Below are 26,810 nucleotides of genomic sequence, written 5' to 3'. Positions count from 1 at the left end.
CTCTTGAAGAGACGCATGGTCCCATACATAGTGGTAATTGATTATAGAGGAAGTAGCGCAATTAGAACACGCGCACACGGAACAAAAAGCGACAGCAATGAGTGGGAAATTTTAAGTGCGCCAGTATAGCAAGCGTTCTAACAAGCATCGTCGAACAGTCCTGCTACTGTACTATCGTGAGCAGTATGAGAGAGAACATGCATGTGCGTGGTGGTTTGCCTCAAACCCCAATAGACCTTTTTCAAGCTATCCCAGAACCCCCCGCGGGCGCACGAAGCACTATGGGAAAAGTGTGTACGGCGAGCCCGCCGACTGTTCCGTCGCTCGCTGCTCGTTGGCGCCGTGGGAGCACCAAACGAAAAAAAAAAAAAAACGCGTCGCTGCTGGTTGAATATTATTAAATCCTAAATACTACACATGTCTGAACGCACCTGAATGTATCTCTACGCATGAAATGCGAAAGGAAGGATGCAGTCAGTGTAGGTATTACCGAGCGGATGTATACCGGATGTAGCAGTTAAGCGGCATGCGAGTTATCAAGTGCCGATACATGCAGTCAAAACGTGCTATCGTGAGCAATGTGAGCTGGAACACCGAATTCGTATGTTATTCAATGATTACTTGTTCACAAGCCGCTATGGCATTTAATGCCATAGTGACTCGTGATCGGGTTTAACCAAACTGTAGAGAGGTATTACAGTGTTCAGCTATACAGATGATTATTTGATTTTAATTGACAAGTCACGCCTTGCTCTGATAATTTGCAGTTTCTTGATACATGCTTTTAAGTTTCACTGCGGAGCATGTTTGCAGGCAGTATCCCGCGTTCAGCGAAATCGGTGTTTAATTTCGCGTCGGCGCCAGGGTTGCCATTGACTTTCGAGTAAATGTCGCCAAACGACGAGCAAAAAGTCGCCAAAAGTCGCCATTTTTTAACAAATTTCGCCAAAAAAAGTCGCCATTCTAGATATGTGCGGCATGCCTAGTAACAAAACTTTCCACTCACGTATAGCCCCTCTGGAATACTGGAACGGACAGTGCTTTTCCGTACACTGTTGTCACTTCTACCACGCGTCTGCTATTACGACAAGCGGGACGTGCGATACAGATAATTGCACGAAATTGTAGCGCCTGTCGTTTTCTTCAGGTGCAGCAAACAGCTGCACTGTTTTTATGTTCCCATTTTGGTGTATCTTTATTTTCTGTTGTGATCTTGGTGAACCGTAGCGCCCTTTTCACTTTGTTTCCAACAGCCGCCGCGAATGGCACCGCGTCGAATTCGAGGCTATTTTCCACATGCTCGCGTGTTCCCGCCCATATTGCTCACAATAGTACATGCATACATAATAGTCAAGACAGTGAGCGCTAAATCGCGTTAGTGGATGACTGCGCGTAAATCCTATCGCGAGCATTCGTGGCCGAGAAGCAAATCTGACACATAACAAAACCTGGCAGTATAGTGCCTCTCTCATTTCATATTTGTCCCTTGTGTACAAAATGTAGAGCAAATAGAACGGCAAGTACGCGTGGCGTACGTGAATACCGTAGCCCAAGTCGATAGCTCGCTCACCCTGAAATTTCACTCAGGGTCTGCATTTCGCCTTGGGTGTAGCTTTAGGCACGGTTCGGCGGATCGCCATCTTTTTCCCGTTCGAAATAAGTCAGCACAATGCCCAGCCTGAGGCGACGCCAAAAGAATGAAATTCATGCGGAATCCATATCTCGTGGCTGTAGAGGACATGTAACTGCAATTTTTGTTATGATATGTAGGACGGGTAGGAGCAGGGGTGGCGAAATACCTTTCTATAAATTTAGATGCAGCGAATGCCGCTCACGTATGCGTAGACGGCGGTACATGCGCAGGCGAGCAATCGTGGAGAATACGGTGGAACGGCCGCACCTGCATGTATAATTCGAGATTAGCAAAGAAATTGTAGTTTTTCCCTTAATGCGATGCGGTGTGCTTGACGAATGCATTTCTTGCGAGGGCAACATTTCTTCTGATCTTCATGTAGAGCAGGCGCACGCCGTTTAGTGCTCACGGTGTTATGCGCATTATCGTGTTTTTAGCTATCAAGTAGCCGACAAACAAAAAGTTACACCATCTCCCGCTAAAGGGGACCATGAGGCGATGCGAAGACGGAGCACTTGCACGATCGCGTTCCGTTGGCGTTCGTTGGGCATGCTAACGACCTCGCGTCGTGGAACGCGAAGAGGGACGCTACGCGCGTCGTATCTTCCATCTAGCCTGGCCGTTAATTCTCACAGGGCGAGCGGGGAACGCGGTCGACAGGCGGGCGAGAGGGGGGCAGCGTGGAGAGGAGAGAGAAGAAGAGGGGACGCGCATGCGCTCGAGCTCATCGCGGCGTTGCGCAGGAGAGAATTTCGGCATGTCTAGCCCGCGTTTCAGAGGAAGAGTGGAAAGGGGGAAAGTGGAGAGGGAAAGGGGAGAGGGTGAGTGGAGAGGAGGTGTGTGGAGAGGGTATGCGCATGCGCAGTAAGGGTGGTCACGCCGCACACCACCACCACCGGATTGAGCTCGGCCTTTAGGTACTTCGCACATAAAAACTTGGCCAGGTAGCCCAAGAGCGCTGTTACATAAAATATACACAATTTATGCGAATGTAACAGTGCCGCAGTCTGTCACTGGTGGAGCAATCGAGAAATGGCGTCGCTGTTCCGTCTAGGAGAGCATATTTTCGCGCCAGCAGCTCGGCGTCAGGTGACCTGAGTAGAAAACGTCACGTGTGACGTCACTTGGTACAGCGTTTGTGGCAGGTTTCGCTTCATTGCCAGTGTCGTTGGTTGGCCCGTGTCACCGGGGGACCAGCAACCGACGCCGTGCCTCTTCGCGGTTCTCACCATTTCGCCAGTATCACTAGGCCAGAACCAAGGTCGACATATAGATAGATAGATAGATAGATAGATAGATAGATAGATAGATAGATAGATAGATAGATAGATAGATAGATAGATAGATAGATAGATAGATAGATAGATAGATAGATAGATAGATAGATAGATAGATAGATAGATAGATATTTTTAATGATATCTCCGGAGAGACGTTCTGCTGACACCAACTTTGTTTCCCAAAAGCAACTTACCAAACCGCTCTACCAATGAGATAACGCGCGACGTTTCTTTTCCGGTCACGTGACCTCTTGCAGTTCACGTGCCAACAAATACTCCCGTATTGTCCTTAGCCAGGGGCGTAGCCAGAAATTTTTTTCGGGTAAGGGGGGCGGGTTGTTCAGCGATACTTTATGTATGTTCGTGCGTGCGTTTGTATGTGTGCGTGTATATATACACATGCAAAATTGAAAAATTGCGGCGGACTTTGAACCCCCCCCTCCCTGGCTACGCCCCTGCCCTTAACGATTTTGCGTTAAGAGCTATCGGTAGGTAAAGACTATCGACGTAAAAATTTGGCTTCGCTGTTTCATGGAGATACGAAGGATAAGTTGAAAGAGAATGAAACCATGCGTACTTTGTGTATTCGATGAATTCCAAGAGCTTCGACTTGATGACGGTGCGTCGCGTTGAAGGCAGCCAGGTGACAGCTTTGCGCACGAACGACGGAAGAAATTCGACCAGAGTGCCAGCTCGAATTGCCTTGAACAGTTCGCTGAGCAGCTCGTCCAGGTACCGCCGGCGTGGGTGCTCGAACGGGTACCGGCTACCATAAACCAGCGCCGCGATGTTGTTCGAGGTGCTCGGGAAGATGTACTCCTGGATTGCGAGGGGCGCACCCTTGGCTTCGGCGATCTTCTCCACCATGCATTGACACTCTTCCTGCAAAGCATGTCGGTGGTGAAAGAAAACGTTTTCATTGTAGCACGCAGCCTGTGTTTATGGATATATCTGAAAGGATGCAAGGATACATATAACACGCTAGATGTGCAAAGATTATCAGCCATACTTCCTGTGCCGTCGTGCATCCAGGGGTGGTCAGCCATATGTCATATTGCACTGGTGGCATAGGCATGCGCAGGGTTAGTGGACTTGAGCTCCATGTATACGGTGCTAACCGCCCCTCCCTCTTCGGCTTGCCGAGTCCTAGGGTGCTATGCAGGATGCCCCGAGCTTCTCGGGCACACGAGTTTGCTCCGAACTTGCATTACAGTGGTCATGACAGGAAGACAGTGCGGAGCACGCGATAGCAGCGTTGATAAAAACTGTACAAGAACGAGAATGGCGTCTCAAACACATGTGCGGCATTTGCGGCGCTTTTCAAAGGAACACCGCGTGCGAATGAGTCAGCGTCGCCACTCAGTCAACATTTTGACAGTGCAGCGACGTCAGCGTGATTGTCACGCTATCTTTTTGCCAACTCATCATCGCGCCTCCCGCGGGCGTGTTTGTGGGCGTTTGTCCTCTTTCGGAAAATTCTTTCATTCCACCTGCAGCATGGAAATTTCCACTCTCGAAGGCAACAAGGGCGCACACGCAGCACTCTAGTGCAGCTCGTTTCGCTTCTCTGGAATATCACAGATACATGAATGGACAGGTTACTGCTATACTTACATTACACGTCTGAAGATTTTTCTGTAGTAGCGAATCGGTAGCAACAATGTCTCCACAAACGAGTAAATAGTTACATTTCTCGCCGCATTTTCCACCGCTTGCTTCATAGCTGTGAGTGGTACGTCGTGAGAGCGGTGAAATTGAATACGAGATATCGTAGCCACGTGATATAACCTGTAGTTCTTCGTGCGTGTGTGCACAGTCTGTGCGATTAAGCTCATAGATGAATCGTGCCGCTCGCTGGCGTTGCGGCGGTAGCACTGCTCCTCGGCAAAAGCAAACGCGGTGGGCGGACCCGCTCTTCGCCGCGGGCGTTTGTCAATCGAACTGTTTGACACGCGAACTCGGGCACAAACTCGCTCATTCTGAAATGACCCCAGTTCAACTCGTGAATGTCATAGTGCCGGTGTGCCTGTCAAGTGTATCATGCGGTGGACGCTACTCAGCAGCTTCTTTGCATATAAAATAATTTTGTTAGCTTGCACTACTGGTGCAAGGCTGGCGCCATCGGAGGAGCTTCTGATCACCTAGCTCCTTCTAGCTTTTTACGTGGCTCGTCTACTCAGTATGCTTGGTCTGCTTCGCAGTAATGACCGTGTCAGTTCGGTCTCAATAGTGGTGTTATTGATTACGAAGGTCTTGGCTAACATGATATTGAATACTCCTTTCTTAATTGTTAATGTTTTAATTACCCCGACAAAAATTACCGAGGTTTAATTCGCAAGGTCATGATTAGCACAGAGCTAATTAGCATAATACTAATTAGCATGATCCTAATTAACACGCTCTCGGTGAGTAAGGTCTTGATTATCTAGGTTTTAATTACACGCTCTTTATTAGCGCCGTGTTAATTAGCATTCATTGTTAATGTTTTAGTTACCATTCTCAGGTTTAATTCGCAAGGCCCGCGCACACATAAAAAATATAGTTAGAGCTTTCTGCCACTTTTATTGGATGGGTGCACTTCTGCACTCAGTGGAACGACAAACAAGTGAAAGAAGGTGCCTCTAGTTTGAAGACACCAACCAACCTTCTCGACCGCCCTTGACGTGACGGCCCAAGTCGATAGCACGCTCACCCTGAAATTTCCCTCAGGGTCTGCATTTCGCCTTGGGTGCAGTTTTATGCACGGTTCTGCGCATCGCAATCTCTTTCCCGTTCGAATAAAGTCAGCAGAATGCTCCGTCTTGGGTGACGCTAAAAGAATGAAATTCACGCAGAATCCATACCTAGTGGCTGTCGAGGTCATGTAACCGCAATTTTTATTATGAAATGGAGGATGGGTAGGGGCAGGCGCGGCGAAATGCCTTTCTTTAAATGTTTAATGCAGCGAATGCCGTTACCGTATGCGCCGAAGGCAATACATACGCAGGCGAGCAATCATGGAGAATGCGGTGGAACGGCCGCACCTGCATCTATAGACCGATGATTAGCAAAGAAATTGTAAAAGTAAAGCCCCTCCCCCTTCCTTGGATGATTGGGGGGAGGGGGCGGCCGCCCCCATGCGCACGCCTATGACTGGTGGTCTTGGGCTGGTATTACCTATTGTTGGCACTTAGACCTAAGACCAGGCACGTGTTTACTACTGTGATAGAGTGTACTAACTGTGAGGAACCCGCGCTGCAAGTACTAGTCAGCCACGTACTGACCATATTCTTGATCATCTACTGAAAGCGCGAAGCACGTGTCTTGTATCGCCTATTCTTGTTATTGGCACTGCCACACTGGCAGTCTCAATCAGCAATGGGTCATTTTTAGCAAGTAATCCACACATATTTCGCCGCATTGCCGACGCTGTCTTGCAGTAGTCGTCTCGTCCAATAAGGATAATCAACTAATCTTGCGCGAGTTATGTACGGCAAGCTGGCCTGGGAGATAGCTCTGGTCAACCACGTGTCGGCTTGCCTCTTGCTATATAATAAGTGTGGTGATCTTACGTTATCTAGACATCAACGCGTGACATGCGATTGAAGCGCGACTAGGTGAGGTGGGGACAAATAATGAAAAAAAAAACAAAGCTTTGCGGGAAATTATTCTCTAATATTTTTAGTTTGAAATGTGACAAATACGTTAGCAGTTTACGGTGATCGTTGCGTCTTGCTGAGTAGTCGACTGCCACATTTTTCGGTCTGTTGCAAAAAATAGCGGGCGTGTGCGTGCAGTCCGCTAATGTGGGCTCGTATTTAGTTTTGCGCATTGTCGGCTTAGCATGGCATGACTCACTTTCGTAGGCTTTGTAAGAGAGGGGAGGGGAAAGAGCGAAGCTAGGCTAGCGATTTAGAAGTGAATGCGAACGGCGCCGAACTACGCTATCGCGTTCTACTCTTGAAAGCGAAGCTCAAGTGTCCTCCAAGTTTTTCCAAGTTTTACTTTGCATATGTGTTGTTTACCTGGCGCGACACTTCGCTGATACTAAACTAGCTCATGGCTGCTGTACAGAATCATTCCTGCGACTGTAGAATGCTCTTGCTGGCGTGCTGCCGGCGTGCTATAGCCCTTCGTGATGATGAATTTGGCACGCCAAGCGAAGTAACGCTGCACTGTGTGCGGCTACAAAGGACACCCTTTCGCAGCTGGTATCTGTTTCCGCAGGTTTCCCCTTGATTCGGCAACACGAGTTTTTGGGCTCGTGGTCGTTGTATTATGTTTTTATCTGCAAGGTATTTCATGTTATAATACAAGCGCAGCATTTGGCTAATAAAACGCAGCTTGATTCTGAAATTTTGTTAGTGTTCCTGTTATATCGCGCATGAACATCAGGGAGGCTCAAAGACACAAAAACAATTAAAAAAATCGCGTACCTATGAATAACGAGTGAAAAAAAAAGCAGCACCATGAAGAAAATATTTCCTCATTTCGCGCCATGTAGCACTTCCGGTTATGTTTTGACGCTTCCGGTTATGCCGTCATTTTTTATATTTCGCTGGCTGTTAGTTATCCCCTCGATGTATAGATGGCGATAGTTGCAACGAGTCACCATTTTCTTGACATATGGGCTTCTTCGGAAGCTTCGCTACCACTTTACATATGCCTTGCTTGTTAGCCTTATTCACTTAGAAGAGTAGTTAATTAGGCTAAATACCGCCCGGCGTAGAGAAGGCGACAGATACAACGTTGTCTTTTAAAGGGGTACTAACACAAAAATTTTGGCCTCGCGTTCTTTCTCTTTTTTTGCTGCAATGTGTTGATGGGAGCCTGTTAGTCATAACACGGCACATCGTTTGCTGCAGCGCGCGACAGATAATTAATTACGGCCTCCTCATTACCGACTTCGGTTTCAGAAACAACAAGCCTCCGGGTGCAACTATCACCACCTAGCGGGTGCAGCGCTCGATCACGTCAGCACATAGAACTGTGACGCACTTCCGCGCGGTTCGCGAGCAGCCGCCGAGAAATAGGCTGCTGGAGCGAACGCGGCAAAAAAAAAAAGAAAGAAAAGGCGCCCATGTCGTCATCATAACTTGTTGCAACGTGGTCACGTGAGAGAAGTAGGGGGTCACCGAGGGTCACCTTTGAGGATGTCAATAGCCCAAGGGTGTCGATCGCTCACGCAAACTTCCAAATTCATTTAAAATGCCTTCCAAGCTATAGTGGCTGTTGATATTTTGCAGATGATATACGCATGATCACGGGAATCGATCCCGCAGGCTATCTCGGCCGCGAAATTTTTTGTCAGTACCCCCTTAACAACGGAGCTGTTCAGGCTTTTCGTTCCGGCGTTCGCAAAAACTCGGCGGGTATGTGCCACTGAAAGTGGATATGTGCCAAGCAGCTCCTGACATAGCCATCGATGCCTAAAGATAGCCAATCGATAACCAATCAATAGCTAATCGATAATCGATCAATAACCAATAAAATCTAGAAAATGCTTGGATGTGCTTAGGATCACCCAAATACGTGAACGATATCTTGTGATAATCAATGGATAGCCAAACTATAACTAATCAATAATCCATCAATAACTAATGCATCATAGGAAAATGTTTGGATCAGTTTAGCCTGACCCCAAAAAAATGCATGGTCGATACGTTGGGATAACCAATCGATGGCCAATGAATAATTGATCAACAACTCATAAATTCTAGAAAGTGCTTGCTCGTGCTTACCCTAGCACTACATACGGTGGGCTACGAGAGAAAGAGAAAAAAAGATAGGAAGACAGAGAAAGAAAAAGACAGACAGAGAAAGAGATAAAAAAACAGACAAAAAAGAGAGATGGAAAAAAGAGAGAGCAAGCATAGCCATGTGTAGTTTAACAAGGGGTGCGAAAGGAAAGTGAGGGTGAGGAGGAGGTAAATGAGGAGGTGAGAAGGTAAAGCGTAGCATAGTCTTGTATAGAATAGCACAGCAAAGGATGAGGAAGGAAAGTCAAGAGGAGGAAAAGGAGGGGAACGCCACCAGCTCTGCTGCTTCCTTAGCCTTCGCACCACTAGTGAGTAGGTGCCCCAATTCTTTTACAGCGAAAGCTGTTATAAGATCACAACAAGGGCCGTTTTTTGGCGCCGTAGTTGTCCGCCGCCGCCGCCGCCGCCGCCGGTGTCCGTAACCACTATCGCTCGAAATAAAAAATAACGAAATGAGAAAAAATTTCCAGGATGGAACGAGGTTCCAACCTGGGCCCTGTGCGTGGGAGCCCAGTATCCTACCTAAGAGCCATGCCGGTGCTTGAAACTGCTTTGCAAAAACACCCTATACCGGCTTCATGTCGGGAAGGAACCACATTAACATATGTAATGTAGCGTGGTAGAAGAGTAAAACAACAACCAAGCGTCACACAACGCGAATTCTGTAACCAGGCGCCACACAATGCGAATTGCGCAACGAGTGGGTTGTTGAATGCTTCCAACCCATTACAGAGGGCTCTGCCATAATTCTTCATCGTCATCAGCCACAGCATCAACAAAGTGCACATAATGCCTTACAGGTGTTTAGCAGGTACCTGGTTCTCCACAGAATGACGAAAAATTGCATAGTGGCTCCTTCTCTACTTCACAAAAATTATGATTTATAGCGTAGTGGGTTCCTCGCAAGTGCACTTCTATTGGTTGCCAAGGAAGCCCATAAGGCTCCCATGATCCACTTCCTCAGTGTCTCAATAAAGTTAATTCCCTCTCTCTATCTCTTTCTCACGTTAGCGTATGTTATAAAGCGTGGTGGGAGAGTGACATAACGACCGGGCGTCGCACAATGCGAATAAGTAACTAGTGGGTCCTTTGAAGCTTCCAACCCATTACAAAAGCTCAGTCGTAATTATTCATCGGCATCAGCCATCGCATCAAGAAACTGCTCATAACGCCTTACAGATGGTACCTCGCTTCTCCGCAGAATGACGAGTAATGTCGTGGGGGGTGCTTCCTAACTTCACAAAAATTGTGATTTGTGGCGTAGTGGATACGTTGCTAGTGTACTTGTGTTAGTAGCCACAAGAGAGTTTATAACAGGCTCTAGAAATGCCACTCTTCGAGCTTTCGCTGTGAGTATGCTGCGCTTTCCGCGCAGGCCTGGCGTTTTTTTTCTCTCTTTAGTTTCATTCTAAACATGCGTAAAACAGTCCATTTGTACACACTACTACATGTTTACATTGGTGCCATAAACCAGAAGCGACAATACTCGTGTACTAATTTGCTCGCATAAAATTCTTGTAAAAAGTTGTCAAAAATGTTTTATCCGCATTGAGCCTAACATACACGCTGTCATTGCCCAGCAGCTACCGTGCTGTGCTCCTAAGTTCCAGGACGCGGTTTCTATTCCCAGCCACGGCGACCGCATTTCGGTCGGGTGCAATGCAAATAAAAAAATGCCCCCACCTCCCCCAAGGGAATCGTGAGGAAATGCGAATGCATTTCTTGCGCCGAGAGTACATGGCGTAGTAATTTTAATGGCGTAAAGCTGGACACATCGACGCGCTCAAGAGTCTCCCTTTAGGGCGCCTTTTTCAACGAACGCTTCCTACGTGCGTTCGTAATCACCTCAGGGATGTTGCCACCGCCTTCAATGCAGCACAAACGCGTTTAGAACGCGCTGTTTTCAGGTTGTTCCAAGGCAGCACAAACGCTACAAACGCGTTTCAAACGCACTACATTGAGGCGGTGGCGCAGGGAGAAGAGAGAGCGAGCGGCGAGAGAAGGAGCGGCGAAGCACTGCACCTACCCTCTCCTACGCTCTATCGCACCACATGCTCCAGTTGCTCCGGGCGAGGATAAGCGCGCGCGCCCGCAGCTGTTGCTATGGGAGAGGGAGTGAGAGCGGAGAGATAACACCTGCCGGCGCGCGGACAATGCCGGATGAGACAGACGGTACGATTTTTCACGCGATTCGACGTCCGGCACGGCGGAGGGGAAACCGGAATGGTGACCTTTCATAGCATCGTACAGCCACCATTCCCTCTCCCCCACCGCCGCGTCGGCCGTCGGATCGCATGGAAAATCGGACCGCCTGTCCTCCGCTTAAGAAATGCATTCGCATTTAAAAGCTTTTGTATTTGTAGTTAGCGGCGTTATGGAATCTTAGGCAGTCAAAACTAGCCTGAAGGTCCCCTTACTACGTGCCTCAATCACTTGCGGTCTTGCCACGTTAAAAAAAAAAAGAAAGAAAAAAAAAAGAACAGTTTCGTTGCAACGGCGAAGCGATGAATACGATAGCAACAAATTGGAATGTTATCGGATCTCGCTCAACTCAACAACTTAAGGCTAAGTTAAGGGAATGCGGCCGCTCCAGGGAACGAAGCGTTTTCGTGCTGCCAGTCCTCTAAACTCGAAGTGAGCGTTGAGAGCAGAGCCACATTACGAGCGTCTCCTGATGTCTGTCGAGATGGCGCTTGCGACCGCGCCCTTATGGGCGAAGTTCGCAGTTGCTGCTCAAGCGCCGCAGACTCCCCCCCCCCCCCCCCCCCCCCACGCCCACTCCCACCTCACCGTCTATCCTTTGCCTGGCGGAAGTCGGCCGGGGCGTTTGCTCTCTGCTTGATGAGCCATCGACTGCAGGCATCGCGCTCTGGGCGATTTATCTCTTGCACCCTTCGTGCGGCGGAGATGGCCGTCTCGTTTCATTTCTGCTTGAGCCGCGTTGCATGCTTTTACTTGCGCTTAGAACATGCGATGCGCAGGGCGATGTTGTCGATTACAACTTCATACGGAGCATGACGGCGACGGCAAAAAACCCGCCGAGAGTGTCCATGTACTTGCTATCGCAATGAAAACAAAACAGAACTCTATTCAAGATCAACATGCTTACCTCTTAGAAAAATACTGCTGGTAATTTTTGCACGGTTTAGAAAAAACTGAATGAAATGTACGTGTACAGTACTCAGGAAAAAACTATGAAGAGCTGTAGGCTGGGAGTTTACTCAGGAAATGATACAGTTAATTAAGAGGGTCAAGGGAATCAACTGGCAAGTTAGTGAAAGGTACGGTTTTCCTCTCAGGACAAATGTGCCAGACATACTTATAGAATAAGATTTGGCTTGTAAAGACGTTTATTGCTCAGCAGCGCTTGAGCCAACCGTCAGGGCAGGGCGCGGCCTCCGAGCACGAGCGGCTCTATAGACCTCGTGAGCTGGTATGGTGGCGCTACTGCTCTCGCCCTCTATCGGGCTAGCGGCGCACTGTTAGGATTGTCGCCTACGGGCCCGACTGTATGTTTCAAGGCGGCGGCTACGGTTGCGGCGGCCGCTGTTCTTCAAGAACGGCCGCCGTAGTTCTTTTTTTTTTCTGTCTGCGTGTGTAAATACGCTGTGCTAACTTATCTTTATTTATGTTTTTCTTTCTGTCTGAAAAACCTCTCAAACTACAGCCGTTTAAAGCTGCCGAAAAACCAGCATGCAGCGACTCTTGTTAACGTAAGCATTCAAAAAAACTTCGTCCCCTATTCGCCTCAAGCCATTCGAGGAAGACAGGCCCCTCTCAGTCATTCTTTTCGCTGAAAACCGAACTGCGAGCCCTACCAACAAAAAAAAAAAAAAGAAAAAGCCGACAAAACACAGCTGTTTGCGCCGGAAACAAGTTCTTTTCCGTCTCTTGGATACCGTCTCTTGGGAACAGTAGACCACACCCCCCCCCCACACACACACACAAACACGCTCACAACGCACGCACACACACAGGCGAGCGAGCGCACACACTTCACAGACAGTGAGACTGCAAGCGAGCATTGTCGTCTGCTAGGATAGCGCATCGCCAGCCACGGCCGCCAGCCCGCGCGTGAACGTGAGGACAAGACGCGACGATCGTCTGTTGTTCTGCGGTTTCCGTAGGATTGAAATTGTAATAACGTGTGTTTCAAAAGGAGTTCTTGGTCGCTTGGTACGAAGTTGCACGCGAGTGGTCAGTTGTGGTCTGAAAGAAGAATTGATGTGCGCGATGGAATCTTTCGACATTATTGGGAAATGAAGAGTGCAATCGAAAACCGAGGACTACGCCGAACGAGTGGAGGTGAGCCTTTGATTTTTCAGTGCTCTACGTGTGCTGAGCCATACCGAACTGTTTTCGTTCTCAGCGAAGAGGACGCGGCAAATTTGTGTCTGATTCCGCACCGGCTACCCCTGCTCGCCGCTCTGGCTGGCAAGAAATCACGCGTGAGAGCAGGAGACGCAGACAGGCCCATTGCCCCTCTAGGTGGCCGTTGTCAGCCTGCTATCTTCCTATTTCTTAGTGACCTTGTAAGCTTGTGTATACATTTAAAATGAATAATAAAAGGCGAAAAAAAAAAACGCACGAAAATGGGAACACTTATGTACGGCGTTGCTTACGCAGCCCCGCACAGCTGCGGTAGAGTTGTCTTTCATTTTCGTCCGACTTCTGAGGTAACCCGCAGAATTTTAAAGCTAGTTACTTCCGAACGGTGTTCCTACAGCCCTTGTGCCAGCCATGCACGCAGAAGTACGAAAAAGTACCGGACTACTGCGACGTTTTTACGTCCTTTCGGCGAGGAGCCCTGCGTTTCTACCGTGACTGCGCGCCCGGGAGCAACAAACGACAATCCTAACTTTTCAGCCGCGGGCGTCAGGTGGCGCTGCCTGTTCGGTTCAAAGCTGCAGTGCACTAGGCCTATAGAAGCCTCCCGTCGCGTCCTCGGCCATGGACGGCACTCTCCTCTTCTTCGCCCCTCCTCTTCGCACCTTTATGACCCTCTTCCCATTCCCCTACATAGGCTGAGCCGGGCTCCCATTTATGGGGCTGCAGAAATAGCATCTCCTCCTCCTAATATGTGCACTATCCAATTTAATAGTCGTTGTTTAGTAGCGATAAGCATTGTATAACTTGTCGTTCTCACTTTTGAACCTATCACGAAAGTATTCATTGAAATTGTTCACACAACTAGTCATACGATACCGGATGGCGAGTAAGCGAATACCTTTGTCTCCTTATGCCAAATGGGCATATACGTTAGACTGCGCTAATGCGATAAGTGGTAAAATGTCCAGATGTAATTTGACCGTGGCTGTTGAGGTAATATTGAGGACTGCAAATATTTTCCTGCGCGAATATGTGAATTAAGTGAAAAAGGATGCTGCTTACCTTGACGTGTTCCTCCATGGATGTCTTGCCGAATCCCAAATCTCGCAAGACGTGCAGGCAGAACCTTCTATTATCCACCCACGTGTCGCCGTTCAGCGTCGCCACACCTGAGAAAGTAGTTCAGCACACGCAGCAAAAAATCTTTGATGCATCTTTTAGGGCATCGCTGGTTTTACGACAATCAGTTCTGGAGCACGAGCTAACGCGCAGACGTCATAACAAAGTTAAAGCTTTACGAGTTATAAAGGAAGTTTTTCGTCGTGGCATAAACGTTATTCGCCACGTGTTCCGAAAAAGGCAGAAGTTCGGGGTAGGATGGTAGCTTGAAAGGATGAAAAATTTGTCAACACGGCGTGTTGCTGGTGCCGGCGTTTCGATTAGCGGACTTGTCTTCTTCAAGGCTGCAACTGGCTGCCACGTGTTCGTCAAACAAGGGCACACTCTCTTATGAAGTATTTTCACTAGGTATTAAATTTTGGTAGTTATTGCAAACAGTGTACGTTAGAACGCACAGGGTTCCTAAGGGCGTGCATTCGCCTAAGATGACTCGAAGGCGAAAACCATCTCCTACTTTCTTGTGTTCGTTTTTTTTTCTTTTCAGTCGATTGTATTGACTCTTCCTTATCCTCCCGTCCCCCTTAAAGCTCTCTGCACCTCACGTGGCGTTCCACCGTCTCCGGGGTCGGCGCACATTTGACCAAGCGGTGACGTCATGGAATTACGTCGTCGTATGCAATGACGCCGCCACAAATTTCGGCGATCTGTGCCGTCATAATCACTTCACATCTCATAAACTCATCTCGCAATCTCGAGTGACTATCCGATGTTTAGTACCACTCTTGTTGTCGACGCCACTAGTCCCGTTTGGCGAGGCATATAAGGGTTTGGCCTTAATAAATAGTCGACCAAGAAAATTTTGAATGCATTTGTGATCTTCGTACTCGTAAAAGAAACGCTCTTAAATTTAGATAACAGTGCATTGAAACACAACGCCTAGCACGTACAGTGTATCTCACCTCTTATGAATTGAGACGCTCATGTCTCGTACAGTTCCTTTGTTCATGTACCGGAGCTGTGTCGATCTTACACGGTGTCCACGTTCACGGCTAAAAGCAATGGTCCTCTGCGATTCTTTTTATAGATGTATATGACGGCGTTTCATTCGCTCTCTTTTAGCGTTTAGCTGGAGAGAGTACCTTTCTTTAATAATTTTTTTTTAACTGGATGAAACGAAAGCTTCACTTTCAAACGAGAATGCGTGGCTGGGCGCACTTACCACCGTACACTTCTCCCCTGAACAGCCAGTTCTGGGGTCTGTACAGAACCTCTTTCTTCGTGAGAAATTTCTTTATTGACGGGAAGTCGTTCAGTATGACCATGTCAGCTGAACCGGTCCTTATCCTGGAAGAAAATAGCGTGCGAATGACACTCTCACTTGTCTAGGTCGCCGGACCAGATAATTATTAACGAACGATGAACACACCGCATTCACTGCTTCAGGAATGCATTAAGAGTGCGAAGACTGCATGAAAAGAAAACTTTAAAAAGTAGATAAAAATAGTTATGCGGCCGTGTATAGACACTTCTATGACAAATTCTGTCAAGTTCAATCAAATATATTGCGGGTAACGCTCACAAGTTCTCCCTCTAATATCGCATCATCATCATTTATTTCATCAATTCATCGTCATCATTTATTAACCCTTAAAGGCCCCTGCTGGGGTATTACTTAAGGGAGGAGCACACATAAAAGGAACGTTCAAACAGTCATGAACTATGTAAATATAATTAACGCAATATTTAGAAGAGAATGAGGTGAAATGCTAAGGCAGTCAAAATACACAAGTAATACAGGAACGACAATGCCCTCAGTGTAAAAAAACTCAAAATACTCAATATACGTGTTTACCTCAGCCAGGGTGTCGGGACGGAACAAAAACCAAAAACGAAAAACGATAAACACGATACTTTTGACCGGAACGAAAACGTAGCCGAAACTTTATCTATTATTTCGTTCCGGAGCGAAACCGAAATTTTTTCAATCGTTTTTCGCAAGGCTGGGCAAAGATACTTTGAAATTGTATCGCGATACGATACAAGATATTCGGGCAAAAAGTATTTGAGATACAGATACAAGATACTCGCGGAATAATTGTATCCGATACGATACTTCCCAATTGTATCTTAAGATACTTCGATACATTTGCAAATTTGCTGTTATAGATCTCTATATGAAGCAGCAAAGGCCTATGTATAAATGTGTTTACTTGAAGAAAATTTCTTAACTGCTACCAGCTTTGTTTAGTTTTAACAAAATACTACTTTGTGTCACAAGATACAAACTTTCTTGCTCAAGGCGTATTAGAATCATTTCTAAACGACTTATTGAGATTTGTTTGACTGCTTAACAAGACGGCTCTTTAACTGCTGCGCTGTTGTTATTGCTTCAAACTTCTGCAGTTTATTGATGTCGCTGCCCTACTTGGCGACCACCTAGCTGGTTACCATCTACTTGCAAGTGCCTCCGCACGATGGCGCAAATACCGCTGTGCAGTCTCACCTTGTTCATTGTTTTCGTAATACCGCATCCACCGACAGGTGTACAGCAGCAACAACGTTGTTAGCGGTATTGTTTATGACGCGTCGTGTAAAGACGATGAACTGCATAGTCGGCGCTCACAATTGATTGAGGACATAAAACGGCAGTGATTTTTCATATTTTACTTATCCGCTGGTGTAAAGCGTTCGTTAGCAACATACTCACTGACGTGCAATATTTTACCATTTGTTCTCCGGGAGAACCTGAGCCGCCAGGAAACGTCACAGACGTATTCTAGCGGCACAAAACGCCGCAGGTTTTCACTGCTATTCACACTATTGCCGCTTCTAGCTCTGCTTACCTGCGGATTTGTAACAATAAGAATACTTTAAGGAGACCTAAAAAAAGGAAAACGAATATATTTAAGTCAAATAGCAAGGTAGTTCCGTATTAAACAATCAAAGTGAATAAGTATACAGTTTGTTTCACGTAAGCAGAACCCAATATTCAAAAAAACAAGTGGTTAACCACCGCTGAATGAAACCAAAAGTATTTGGTTTGCCGTTATGTGGCACTCGTTATGGTATGTTTTGTGCTAAGCTTAACTGGTTAATTAAATAAGGTCAATGATGAGATATTCCGACGTTTTTAATATTCACTTTAGGGCAAACTGCGCTTCGACACATCGTAGAGCGAATTTAAAAACGACTGACCCAACGTTTTTCGTAGCGTACACGCTGCGTGGTGAATATTTTCGGGCTTTTAGAGAAACACCGCGAAATATGAAATAAAACCACGTTCGCACACAGTTAAAAAATCAGAATAAAGCAGAGAACGTATTTTAGCAGCAGGTTACAAAAGACATATTACAATAAACAGATGGGCGAAAAACTATGCAGATGACTAGGTAATGTATGGGATGCAAAAACGGAAGACAGCAAAGAAAGCAATTGTGCTAACAATTAAGTTATCATTAAAAGAACTTTTCGAATAATTTAGCAGGAAGAACAAAGACACAGTACGTAAAAATATTTCCTGTTACGTAAATGCTTCTTCTATTGCATCTAACGTCAGCACCGATAGTGGGACGGTTGTTAGAATCTCCTTTGCATGTAAGTCAATCTCATCGTACTATGTAAGTCAAGCTTGCATCCAGAAGACCTTTCAAATCGCTGATGTGTGAAAGGCGCGAGACGCAAAGGAGCCCCATTTTTGCATTCTTGAGACATTGCAACGAAGCATCACGCAAGACAACCTTCGATGGCGACAGTATAGCGGCATCAGAATTTGTGCTATAGATGCCGCACGCATTGGAGTACGCAGCGGGGTGCAGGGTCTATGAACAAGTGTCATGACATCAACACAAATAAAAAGAAAGAAAACGTCTAGAAAAAAAGGTAGGCTGCGCGTAGACGTTCGCACGCTTGTTTTTGTCGCGATGGCTCGAGCGCCATCACGTGACTCTGCTCCACCAATAGGGACTCTTAAACATCATCACCTGTGCTCGCTGGAGCGCTCTGGCGGAAATATACAAGGATGTTACTGTCGTTAGTTTTATTCAGGTGGCTTAGTGGCAGCAATATCAGCTTGAGAACCGGAATTTCGGTCGACGTTTATTGTTTCGCACGGTGGTGTTTCTATAGCAGTATCTTGTATCTTAAGATACACGATACATTATTGAATGTATCGGAAATACAGATACAGATACTCGTTTTGCAGGACGTATCGCGATACAGATACAAGATACCCAAGGAGTATCTAAGATAGTATCGAAGATACATGTATCTTCGATACTGCCCAGCACTGGTTTTTCGGTTCACGAGAAAACTGGGTAATCCGAAACAACTGAGGTCATGCAACGTGAGCAATTATGCACATCTCAAAGTACCATATTAGCGCGTACGTCAGGCAGGAATTCCAAAACAAAGATATGTTCAATTGTGCGAAAAACGAAAACATGGGCAACCAGAGATGTTTATATTAACGTAAGTCGACATTTGCGTGCCTGTCACGCAGGTCAGCGTGGCAAGGGCATTCTCGGCGCTAAAGTTTGTTATAGCGAAAGCTGTTATGAGATCACAACAGCTGACTTTAGCGTCATAGATATCCGCCGCTGCCGCCGCCGGTGCCCGTAGCCGCTGTCGCGTGAAATAAGAAAAAAAATGAAATGAGAAACACATTTCTAGGATCGGATGGGATTTTAACCCGCGCCCTCTGCGTGGCAGTCGGGTCTTCCACCACAGTGTCACGCTGGTGCTCGTAGCTTCTCCGCAAAAATACTCTATACAGGCGTCATGTCGGGCAAGGAATCGTGTTAACATATGTAATATAGCGTGGCAGAAGAGTAAAATAGCACCCTGGCGTCACACAATGCGAATTGCTCAAGGAGTCAGTTGTTGAATGCTTTCAATCCGTTACAAAGGGCTCAGCCATAATTCTTAATCTTCATTAAACATAGCACAAAGTGCACATAATACCTCACAGATGTGTAGCAGGTACCACGATTCTCCGAACAATGAGGAAAAGTGGCATAGTGGGTGCTTCGCTACTACATAAAAATTATGGTGATTTATGCTGTAGTGGGTACCTTGCATGTGTACTTGTATTATATTTCCCCAAGAGAGTATAGAACGGGCTCTAGAAAGGCCACTGTTCCAGCTTACGCTGTGACTGTGCTGCGTGTTCCGCGCAGGCCTGGCGATTTTTTTTTTATCAGATCAGCGGTCTCGCACAGAGAGTGCCCTCAATGACGTGCTGTTATTGCGATGGTGCTCATTGCCTTCACACAAAGCATTGAGCCCGCTAAAGAAAGTCTTAATTCACTTTTGAGAAAATAAATAGTATGACTATGAAGGGTATAGTACTGGTTTGTGCTAGTCTGTTGGAATTCGTGGTGCAGTTTCTTCCACTCTTCTGAAGAACGTGGAAAGAACGTGTTTTACCCCTGTCCCACTTTCTTAATTAAGAGGAGGGCAAGTAACTGTATTACAAATCCAATGTTTTTATGATTACCTTAAGTTCAAGTTTTTGCATTAAAAAAAACCGTTACGAACCGTTACGGAACATTTTTTTTTTCGTTTCGGAACAGAAACGGAACGGAACTTTTTGTGGTGGAACGAAACTGAAACCGAAACGAAAAACATTTCGTTCCGACACCCTGACCTCAGCAGTGACCGATAGGCAAGAGCATGCACGTCAGTGCCACTATTTGTAGAAAAAGCGTGATAACAAGCGTTAAGCTACGATACATAGTTGAGTAATTGCAACGTGTTGCAAGCCTTGTCTTTAGTGAAGGTTTATAAATGCACAGCGCCTGCCTATAGTGTAGGCATCCTGAGTCATGCCTAGGCTGTCGCGGCTCTCTCATTTATACCGGCGTTGCCGACACCAGCCAATAGGACTGCCGATAAAATGAAGCGATCGTCCCATCGCGAAAGCCGCTTATATAATGACGTCGTCGACAAATCAAACCGTTGGGCAGAGGTGCTATGATGGTTCCATGGATGTAACAGTGCACTTCGGACGGCCCGGTGCGCATCTGTGTGATAGTTTTTCGCGGATGACACAGTCATTACCATGACCTCCGTGATTATCAGCTTGTTACAAACGGTTGCAGAGGCCACGGCATTACACAGCGAGCTCTGTCCAGTCCAATCTACAAGCTTATGAATAAACTTGTGGCTGTGTTCGTACGCGATTCTTGCCTCTGTGATTAGCATTCTGGTGCTTCACCGCGGCGCGTAACAATGAATCTGGCATTTTTACACTTTTGCTTCATACGCTCCATTAACTCAGGGTGCCTTAGTGCTGCTGTAAACTTAGGAAAGCGTCAGCTCTATGTGCTTGCACGATAGATGATCATAAACGCATACGGTATACAGCCTCTTGACGACAGGACGCGAACGCACCTGTACACGGGCCCGTACTGCTTGGCCCATTTCATGGCTTGGTTGCAATGGAAGTCCTTGTGCGTGAACTGGACATGGCCCACGAGAGGTCGACCTGGTGGACCTGGAGGCAGACGTGTACCAGGTGGCAAGCTCCTGCCGCTTAGCCAACTCCGCGTGATCAGGTAGAGCAGTGATGCAACCAGCACGCTGCCGGCAATCGTGAACCAGTCCATGACTGTTGTGCCCCCGAGTCACAGCTGTGTGTGTATAAGTTTCAGTGTTAAAACGCAGCATCTGTCGCTAAGAGGAAGCGAGAGGAGAAGAGGATGATAGCAATACACACACATAGAAGAAAACGAGACAATTAAAAATGTTTTACAGCGAACGCTGTTATGAAATCATTTCAGCGGCCGTTTTTGGCGCCGTAGTTGTCCGCCGCCTCCGCCACCGGTGCCCGTAACCACTGTCGCTCGAAATAAGAAAAAAATTCCAGGATGGAACGAGGTTCGAACCTGGGCCCTCTGCGTGGGAGCCCAGCATTCAACCTCTGAGCCATGCCGGTGCGTGAAACTGCTTTGCAAAAAGACCCTATACAGGCTTCATTTCGGGAAGGAACCACATTAACATATGCAATATAGCGTGGTTGAAGAGTAAAATAAGCACCAAGCGTCGCACAACGCGAATTTTGTAGCCAGGCGCCACACAATGCGAATTGCGCAACGAGTGGGTTGTTGAATGCTTCCAAACTATTACAAAGGGCTCCGCCATAATTCTTCATCGTCATCAGGCACAGCATCAACAAAGTGCGCATAATGCCTCACATGCATTTAGCAGGTACCACGGCTCTCCGTAGAATGACGAAAAATGGCATAGTGCCTGCTTCCCTACTTCTCAAAAATTACAATGATTTATAGCGTAGTGGGTTCCTCGCAAGTGCACTTGTATTGGTTGCCAAGCAAACCCATAAGCGCTTGATCCATTTCCTCGGGATCTCAATAAAGTTCTTCGCCTCCCCCCCCCTCTCTCCCATGTCAACGTATGTTATACAGCATGGCGGGAGAGGGAAATAGTGACCGGGCGTCACCCAATGCAAATTGCGTAACTGGTGGGCCGTTTAAAGCTTCCCACCAATTACGAAGGGCTGAGCCATAATTCTTCATCGTCATCAATCGTCGCGTCAACAAAGTGCACATATTGCCTAACAGACGTGTAGCTGGTGTCTCGCTTCTCCGCAGAATGACGAATATTGGCTTAGTAGGTGCTTCCCAACTTCACAAAAATTGTGATTTATGGCGTAGTGGGTACCTTGCTAGTGTACTTGTATTAGTAGTAGTGATGCACAACTATCGATAAATTGACTATCGATAGTATCGATAGTTTTTCTGAAACTATCGATAGTATAAACAAACTATCGATAGTGCTACTATCGACAAACTATCGATAGTGCAATCGGTAATACCACCGTTAAAATTACTATAGTGATATTACTGCCACCCGTGTTCATTGCTTCGTTTTGACGTATTCGGGTTTCACCCACAAAGACTGTTAGCAACGTTTGACGCAGACCGCGCCGTAATGTTTGAGAAGCTTCACAATTGTATGAGATCATTCTGTTAAGATTACACGCCGGACGCGAATATTCAAGTTTATTCGAGAGCTTATGCGAGCACCAGTGATAACTCTGGAAGGTTTGATGACTGGTGTATAAAGGACAACGCGTTCCACCGATGATGAGATTACTGAACGGCTGACGATTGCTCCCACCGCTATCAGTGCGCAGCGTGTATCGCTTGTATTTTGAGTTGATTTTCTGGGTACAAGTTCGGACAAATAAAGAGCTCCGTATTTCCCAGTCTTGCTGCCGCATTCTTCAGCATCACAACCACGTGAGAATACTATAGATAAGTGGTGTGAATAGTGATGCGGTTGCTGGCCGGCCATATTGCCAAAATATTTGCGATAGTCTACTGCCAGCTTCGCTTAATTTATGAACATTTTTTGGCAGAGAAGTTAAATATTTCCGCAGTGAAAATGGCAGAATATATCCATAAATAAATTCGTATCCGAAAGTAACCAGTTACACCTTACAATTAACTTCTTGATATTTTTTTTATTTTGAAATCATAAAATGCAATATCAATTTCAAGCCGCGCAGTCCCACCACATGTAAAGGCTCCCTTTCCGCTACAGATGAACAGTTTGACTTCATGATCATGTGTCAGCAAAGCACTCTGGTGAAGCACACAAGCATATCAACATTCTCGCCCTTCAGCCTGCTCCTCCGGCTTCACTATGTACAACGCGCGCAGGGAACCAAGTTTATTATGCATTGAGTCCGTGCTGTTGATTTTATACTATCGATAGTACCATCGAATTTTTCGCTATCGATAGCGCTATCGATAGTATTTTTCACCATCGATAGTTCGATAGTAACTCAGCTATCGATAATATCGATAGTACCATCGATAGTTCTGCATCACTAATTAGTAGCCCCAAGAGAGCTTAGAACGGGCTCTAGAAACGCCGCTCTTCCAGCTTTCGCTGTGACTGTGCTGCGGTTTCAGCGCAGGCCTGGCGTTTTTTTGCGCTATAGGCGAATTGAAGTACTGTTTATTCACCACACCATGCTCAAAATAGACTTTTCTTTTAAATGCGAATGCATTTCTTAGTCGGGGGTTGTTCTGCGTCCCTGGCCGGCGTGCGCACAGGTGTTATCTGTCCGCGCGCGCTCCTCCTCGCCCCTAGCAACAGCTGCGCCGCGCCTATAAGCAACCGGAGCAGGTGGTGAACGGCGGAGAGTAAGGGAGAGGAGGAGCGCGCGGGCGTGTGATGGCGCTCGCATCGCGGAGCAGCGGAGGGTAAGGGAGAGGAGGAGGGTACTCGGTGAGGGCGCTCGTATCGCAGAGCTTTTGTTTGACATTTTGACCGCACAAAAAAGACGAGGACAGAGGGAGGTACGACGACACGGGCGGTAAACTTTCAACTCATTTTATTCAGTGAAAGACGTAGCAATATATAGCGAGTTTTGACATGCGCAGACACAGTTACGTCCGCTCATCAGTCTAGTGGGGCAGCCACCTGTCCAAGAAAGACATTTCCGATTGAAATAATCTGATAGAGGTGTCACTGACACAATCATCATTTTTCTTTCTAATAAAGTAAGCTTCTAATAGCTCTCGAGCTTTTTGATCTTGGCTTCTGCCCAGAATCTTTATCCCTTGAAACCGTGGTTCACACGTGCAGTCTTTACAGTGCGCAGGCAGGTGCGCGAAAACGTCTCCTTTCTTTAACTTTTGCTCGTGTTCCCTGGCTCGATCATTTAGGCACCGCCCCGTCTGCCCTATGTAGGACTTGCCGCACGTCAGGGGGATTTCGTACACGACTCCTGTAGAGCACTTCGCGTACGGCTTTGCATGGTTTTTACCGCAGCCGAGACTTCTTTTAGGTTCACTGGAGGTACGGGGGCAGAGCCGCGCCAGCTTGAATGGCGCCGAAAAAACAAGGGGGACACCATACCTGCCTGCTACCTTCCTTAGGTTGTGGCTGACCTTGTGTATATAAGGCACCACTTCAGGTCTTACGGTAATAGGAGTCGTCCTCGTCCTTGCCTCCCTCCTCGAACCTTTCACCTTCTGCAGAAGTGTTTCCACCACTGGCGTCACCATCGAGTCAGGGAACCCAGCCGTCTTGAGACGGGAAATCTGATTGTCAATGCATCCTGCATTTTGTGAACGCACGACTTCCTGAGAGCCGACTCTAAACAGAGCATAGCAACTCCCCTTTTCACAATCTTTGACTGGGCAGAATCATATGGCACCAAACCCTTCTGTGCCCGAGGAAAGTACTGCCAGCAGGCATGACCATGGCCAAAAGAAATGCTTAGGTCCAAAAAACGCAGGGTATTCTCAAGTGGAAGCTCATGAGTAAAAGAAAGACCTTTGCCAAGACGTTTAAACATATCCAGAATGACATCACAGGTGGATAAAGTTCCTTGCTCGTTAAAAACAATTAAAAAATCGTCCATATATCTAAAAACGGTTAAAATGTTTAAAAACGCATTGCCTTTAAAAGCTTCCTCGAGCGCCTTGTCAATGTAACCTAGAAATATATTACACAGTAGCGGCGCAATACACGACCCGATGCAGATGCCACGCTTCTGTAAAAAAAGCTGTTCGTCAAACCTGATAAAAGTGCTATTAAGATAAGTCTCTAAAAGCGTTAAAAAATGTTCCACCGAGATACCAACTGCGTTCTGGAAAGGAATCGAGCCATTTTCGTCAACGCACATCCTAACCGCCCTAAACAGGTCGCTATGTGGGATGGAGTAAAAAAGATCCTCCACATCTACAGAAAAAGCTGGGCCTATGGCCTGGTTGTTCCTAAAAAAGGCAACAACATCATCCGAACTTTTAGTCAAAAAGGGATCGGTAATAACAAGACTCTTCAAACTCTTAAGAATGAAGCGACTAACATGTAGCTGCCAGGTTCCACGCTCGCTACCAATTGTTCTGAACGGAATACTGGGTTTATGTGTCTTCGCCGTGAAGAAAACACTTAAGGCCTTACTCGTAGTGCTACTAATGTCACTGGCTAATCTATCTAGGTTAAAAGACTTGCACATATTTATAACCTTGCTCTTTACCCTAGCTTCAGAGCTTTTTATAGGTTTAAAATTCTTCCTCAAGGCCTCAGAGGCCTTTGTGCCAAACAACCCTCTCGGAAGGACTACAAACCCTCCTTCCTTATCTGCTTCCAAAATAACAAGGTCATTATCCTTACAAAAGTTCAAAGTCCTATGTATAACGGATACAGTACGATTAGAAGACGGGCAGGAAACACTCTTGGTAAGACAGTCAACACCTTCTAGCAGGCACCTGTCATGGTCTTCCTGCGGGGCCTTCTTCGCCACACGTCTATTTCTTCGCCACACGTCTATTAAGTACTACTGGAAAAACTTGGTTGGTCATTTTCTGAGAGCGTCGAAAGGTTCGAGGGCCGGACAGGAGCAAGCAAGGAAGCCTCTCGTGTTGGGCAGCGTAGACATCCCAGAAGACATGTCCACCTTGCTTGGGAAAGGTCCGAAGTTCAGCGTCGAGGCGCTGGTTCCTGCCCATGAACTGGCTGCTTTAAATAGACGTGTGGCGAAGAAGGCCCCGCAGGAAGACCATGACAGGTGCCTGCTAGAAGGTGTTGACTGTCTTACCAAGAGTGTTTCCTGCCCGTCTTCTAATCGTACTGTATCCGTTATACATAGGACTTTGAACTTTTGTAAGGATAATGACCTTGTTATTTTGGAAGCAGATAAGGAAGGAGGGTTTGTAGTCCTTCCGAGAGGGTTGTTTGGCACAAAGGCCTCTGAGGCCTTGAGGAAGAATTTTAAACCTATAAAAAGCTCTGATGCTAGGGTAAGAGCAAGGTTATAAATATGTGCAAGTCTTTTAACCTAGATAGATTAGCCAGTGACATTAGTAGCACTACGAGTAAGGCCTTAAGTGTTTTCTTCACGGCGAAGACACATAAACCCAGTATTCCGTTCAGAACAATTGGTAGCGAGCGTGGAACCTGGCAGCTACATGTTAGTCGCTTCATTCTTAAGAGTTTGAAGAGTCTTGTTATTACCGATCCCTTTTTGACTAAAAGTTCGGATGATGTTGTTGCCTTTTTTAGGAACAACCAGGCCATAGGCCCAGCTTTTTCTGTAGATGTGGAGGATCTTTTTTACTCCATCCCACATAGCGACCTGTTTAGGGCGGTTAGGATGTGCGTTGACGAAAATGGCTCGATTCCTTTCCAGAACGCAGTTGGTATCTCGGTGGAACATTTTTTAACGCTTTTAGAGACTTATCTTAATAGCACTTTTATCAGGTTTGACGAACAGCTTTTTTTACAGAAGCGTGGCATCTGCATCGGGTCGTGTATTGCGCCGCTACTGTGTAATATATTTCTAGGTTACATTGACAAGGCGCTCGAGGAAGCTTTTAAAGGCAATGCGTTTTTAAACATTTTAACCGTTTTTAGATATATGGACGATTTTTTAATTGTTTTTAACGAGCAAGGAACTTTATCCACCTGTGATGTCATTCTGGATATGTTTAAACGTCTTGGCAAAGGTCTTTCTTTTACTCATGAGCTTCCACTTGAGAATACCCTGCGTTTTTTGGACCTAAGCATTTCTTTTGGCCATGGTCATGCCTGCTGGCAGTACTTTCCTCGGGCACAGAAGGGTTTGGTGCCATATGATTCTGCCCAGTCAAAGATTGTGAAAAGGGGAGTTGCTATGCTCTGTTTAGAGTCGGCTCTCAGGAAGTCGTGCGTTCACAAAATGCAGGATGCATTTGAC

General features: G+C 46.6%; 1 protein-coding gene across 1 annotated transcript in view; it reads right to left on the bottom strand.

Annotated features, from left to right (window-relative positions):
- The window catches only part of LOC119382953 (cytochrome P450 2C31), a 60,900-nt gene that overhangs the window by 12,136 nt on the left and 21,954 nt on the right, over positions 1 to 26,810 (bottom strand). The window contains exons 2-5 of the mRNA XM_037650889.2: positions 20,489 to 20,727; positions 15,318 to 15,442; positions 14,042 to 14,148; positions 3,490 to 3,794 (exon numbers count right to left, since the gene is read on the bottom strand). Of these exons, the coding sequence (XP_037506817.1) occupies positions 3,490 to 3,794; positions 14,042 to 14,148; positions 15,318 to 15,442; positions 20,489 to 20,703 (752 nt within the window). The 5' untranslated portion in view covers positions 20,704 to 20,727. The remainder of the gene's footprint in view (positions 1 to 3,489; positions 3,795 to 14,041; positions 14,149 to 15,317; positions 15,443 to 20,488; positions 20,728 to 26,810) is intronic.

Source organism: Rhipicephalus sanguineus, chromosome 2 (genome assembly GCF_013339695.2).
Source record: "Rhipicephalus sanguineus isolate Rsan-2018 chromosome 2, BIME_Rsan_1.4, whole genome shotgun sequence".
NCBI classification, from domain to species: domain Eukaryota; kingdom Metazoa; phylum Arthropoda; class Arachnida; order Ixodida; family Ixodidae; genus Rhipicephalus; species Rhipicephalus sanguineus.
This window is presented reverse-complemented; position numbering and strand designations above follow the sequence as displayed.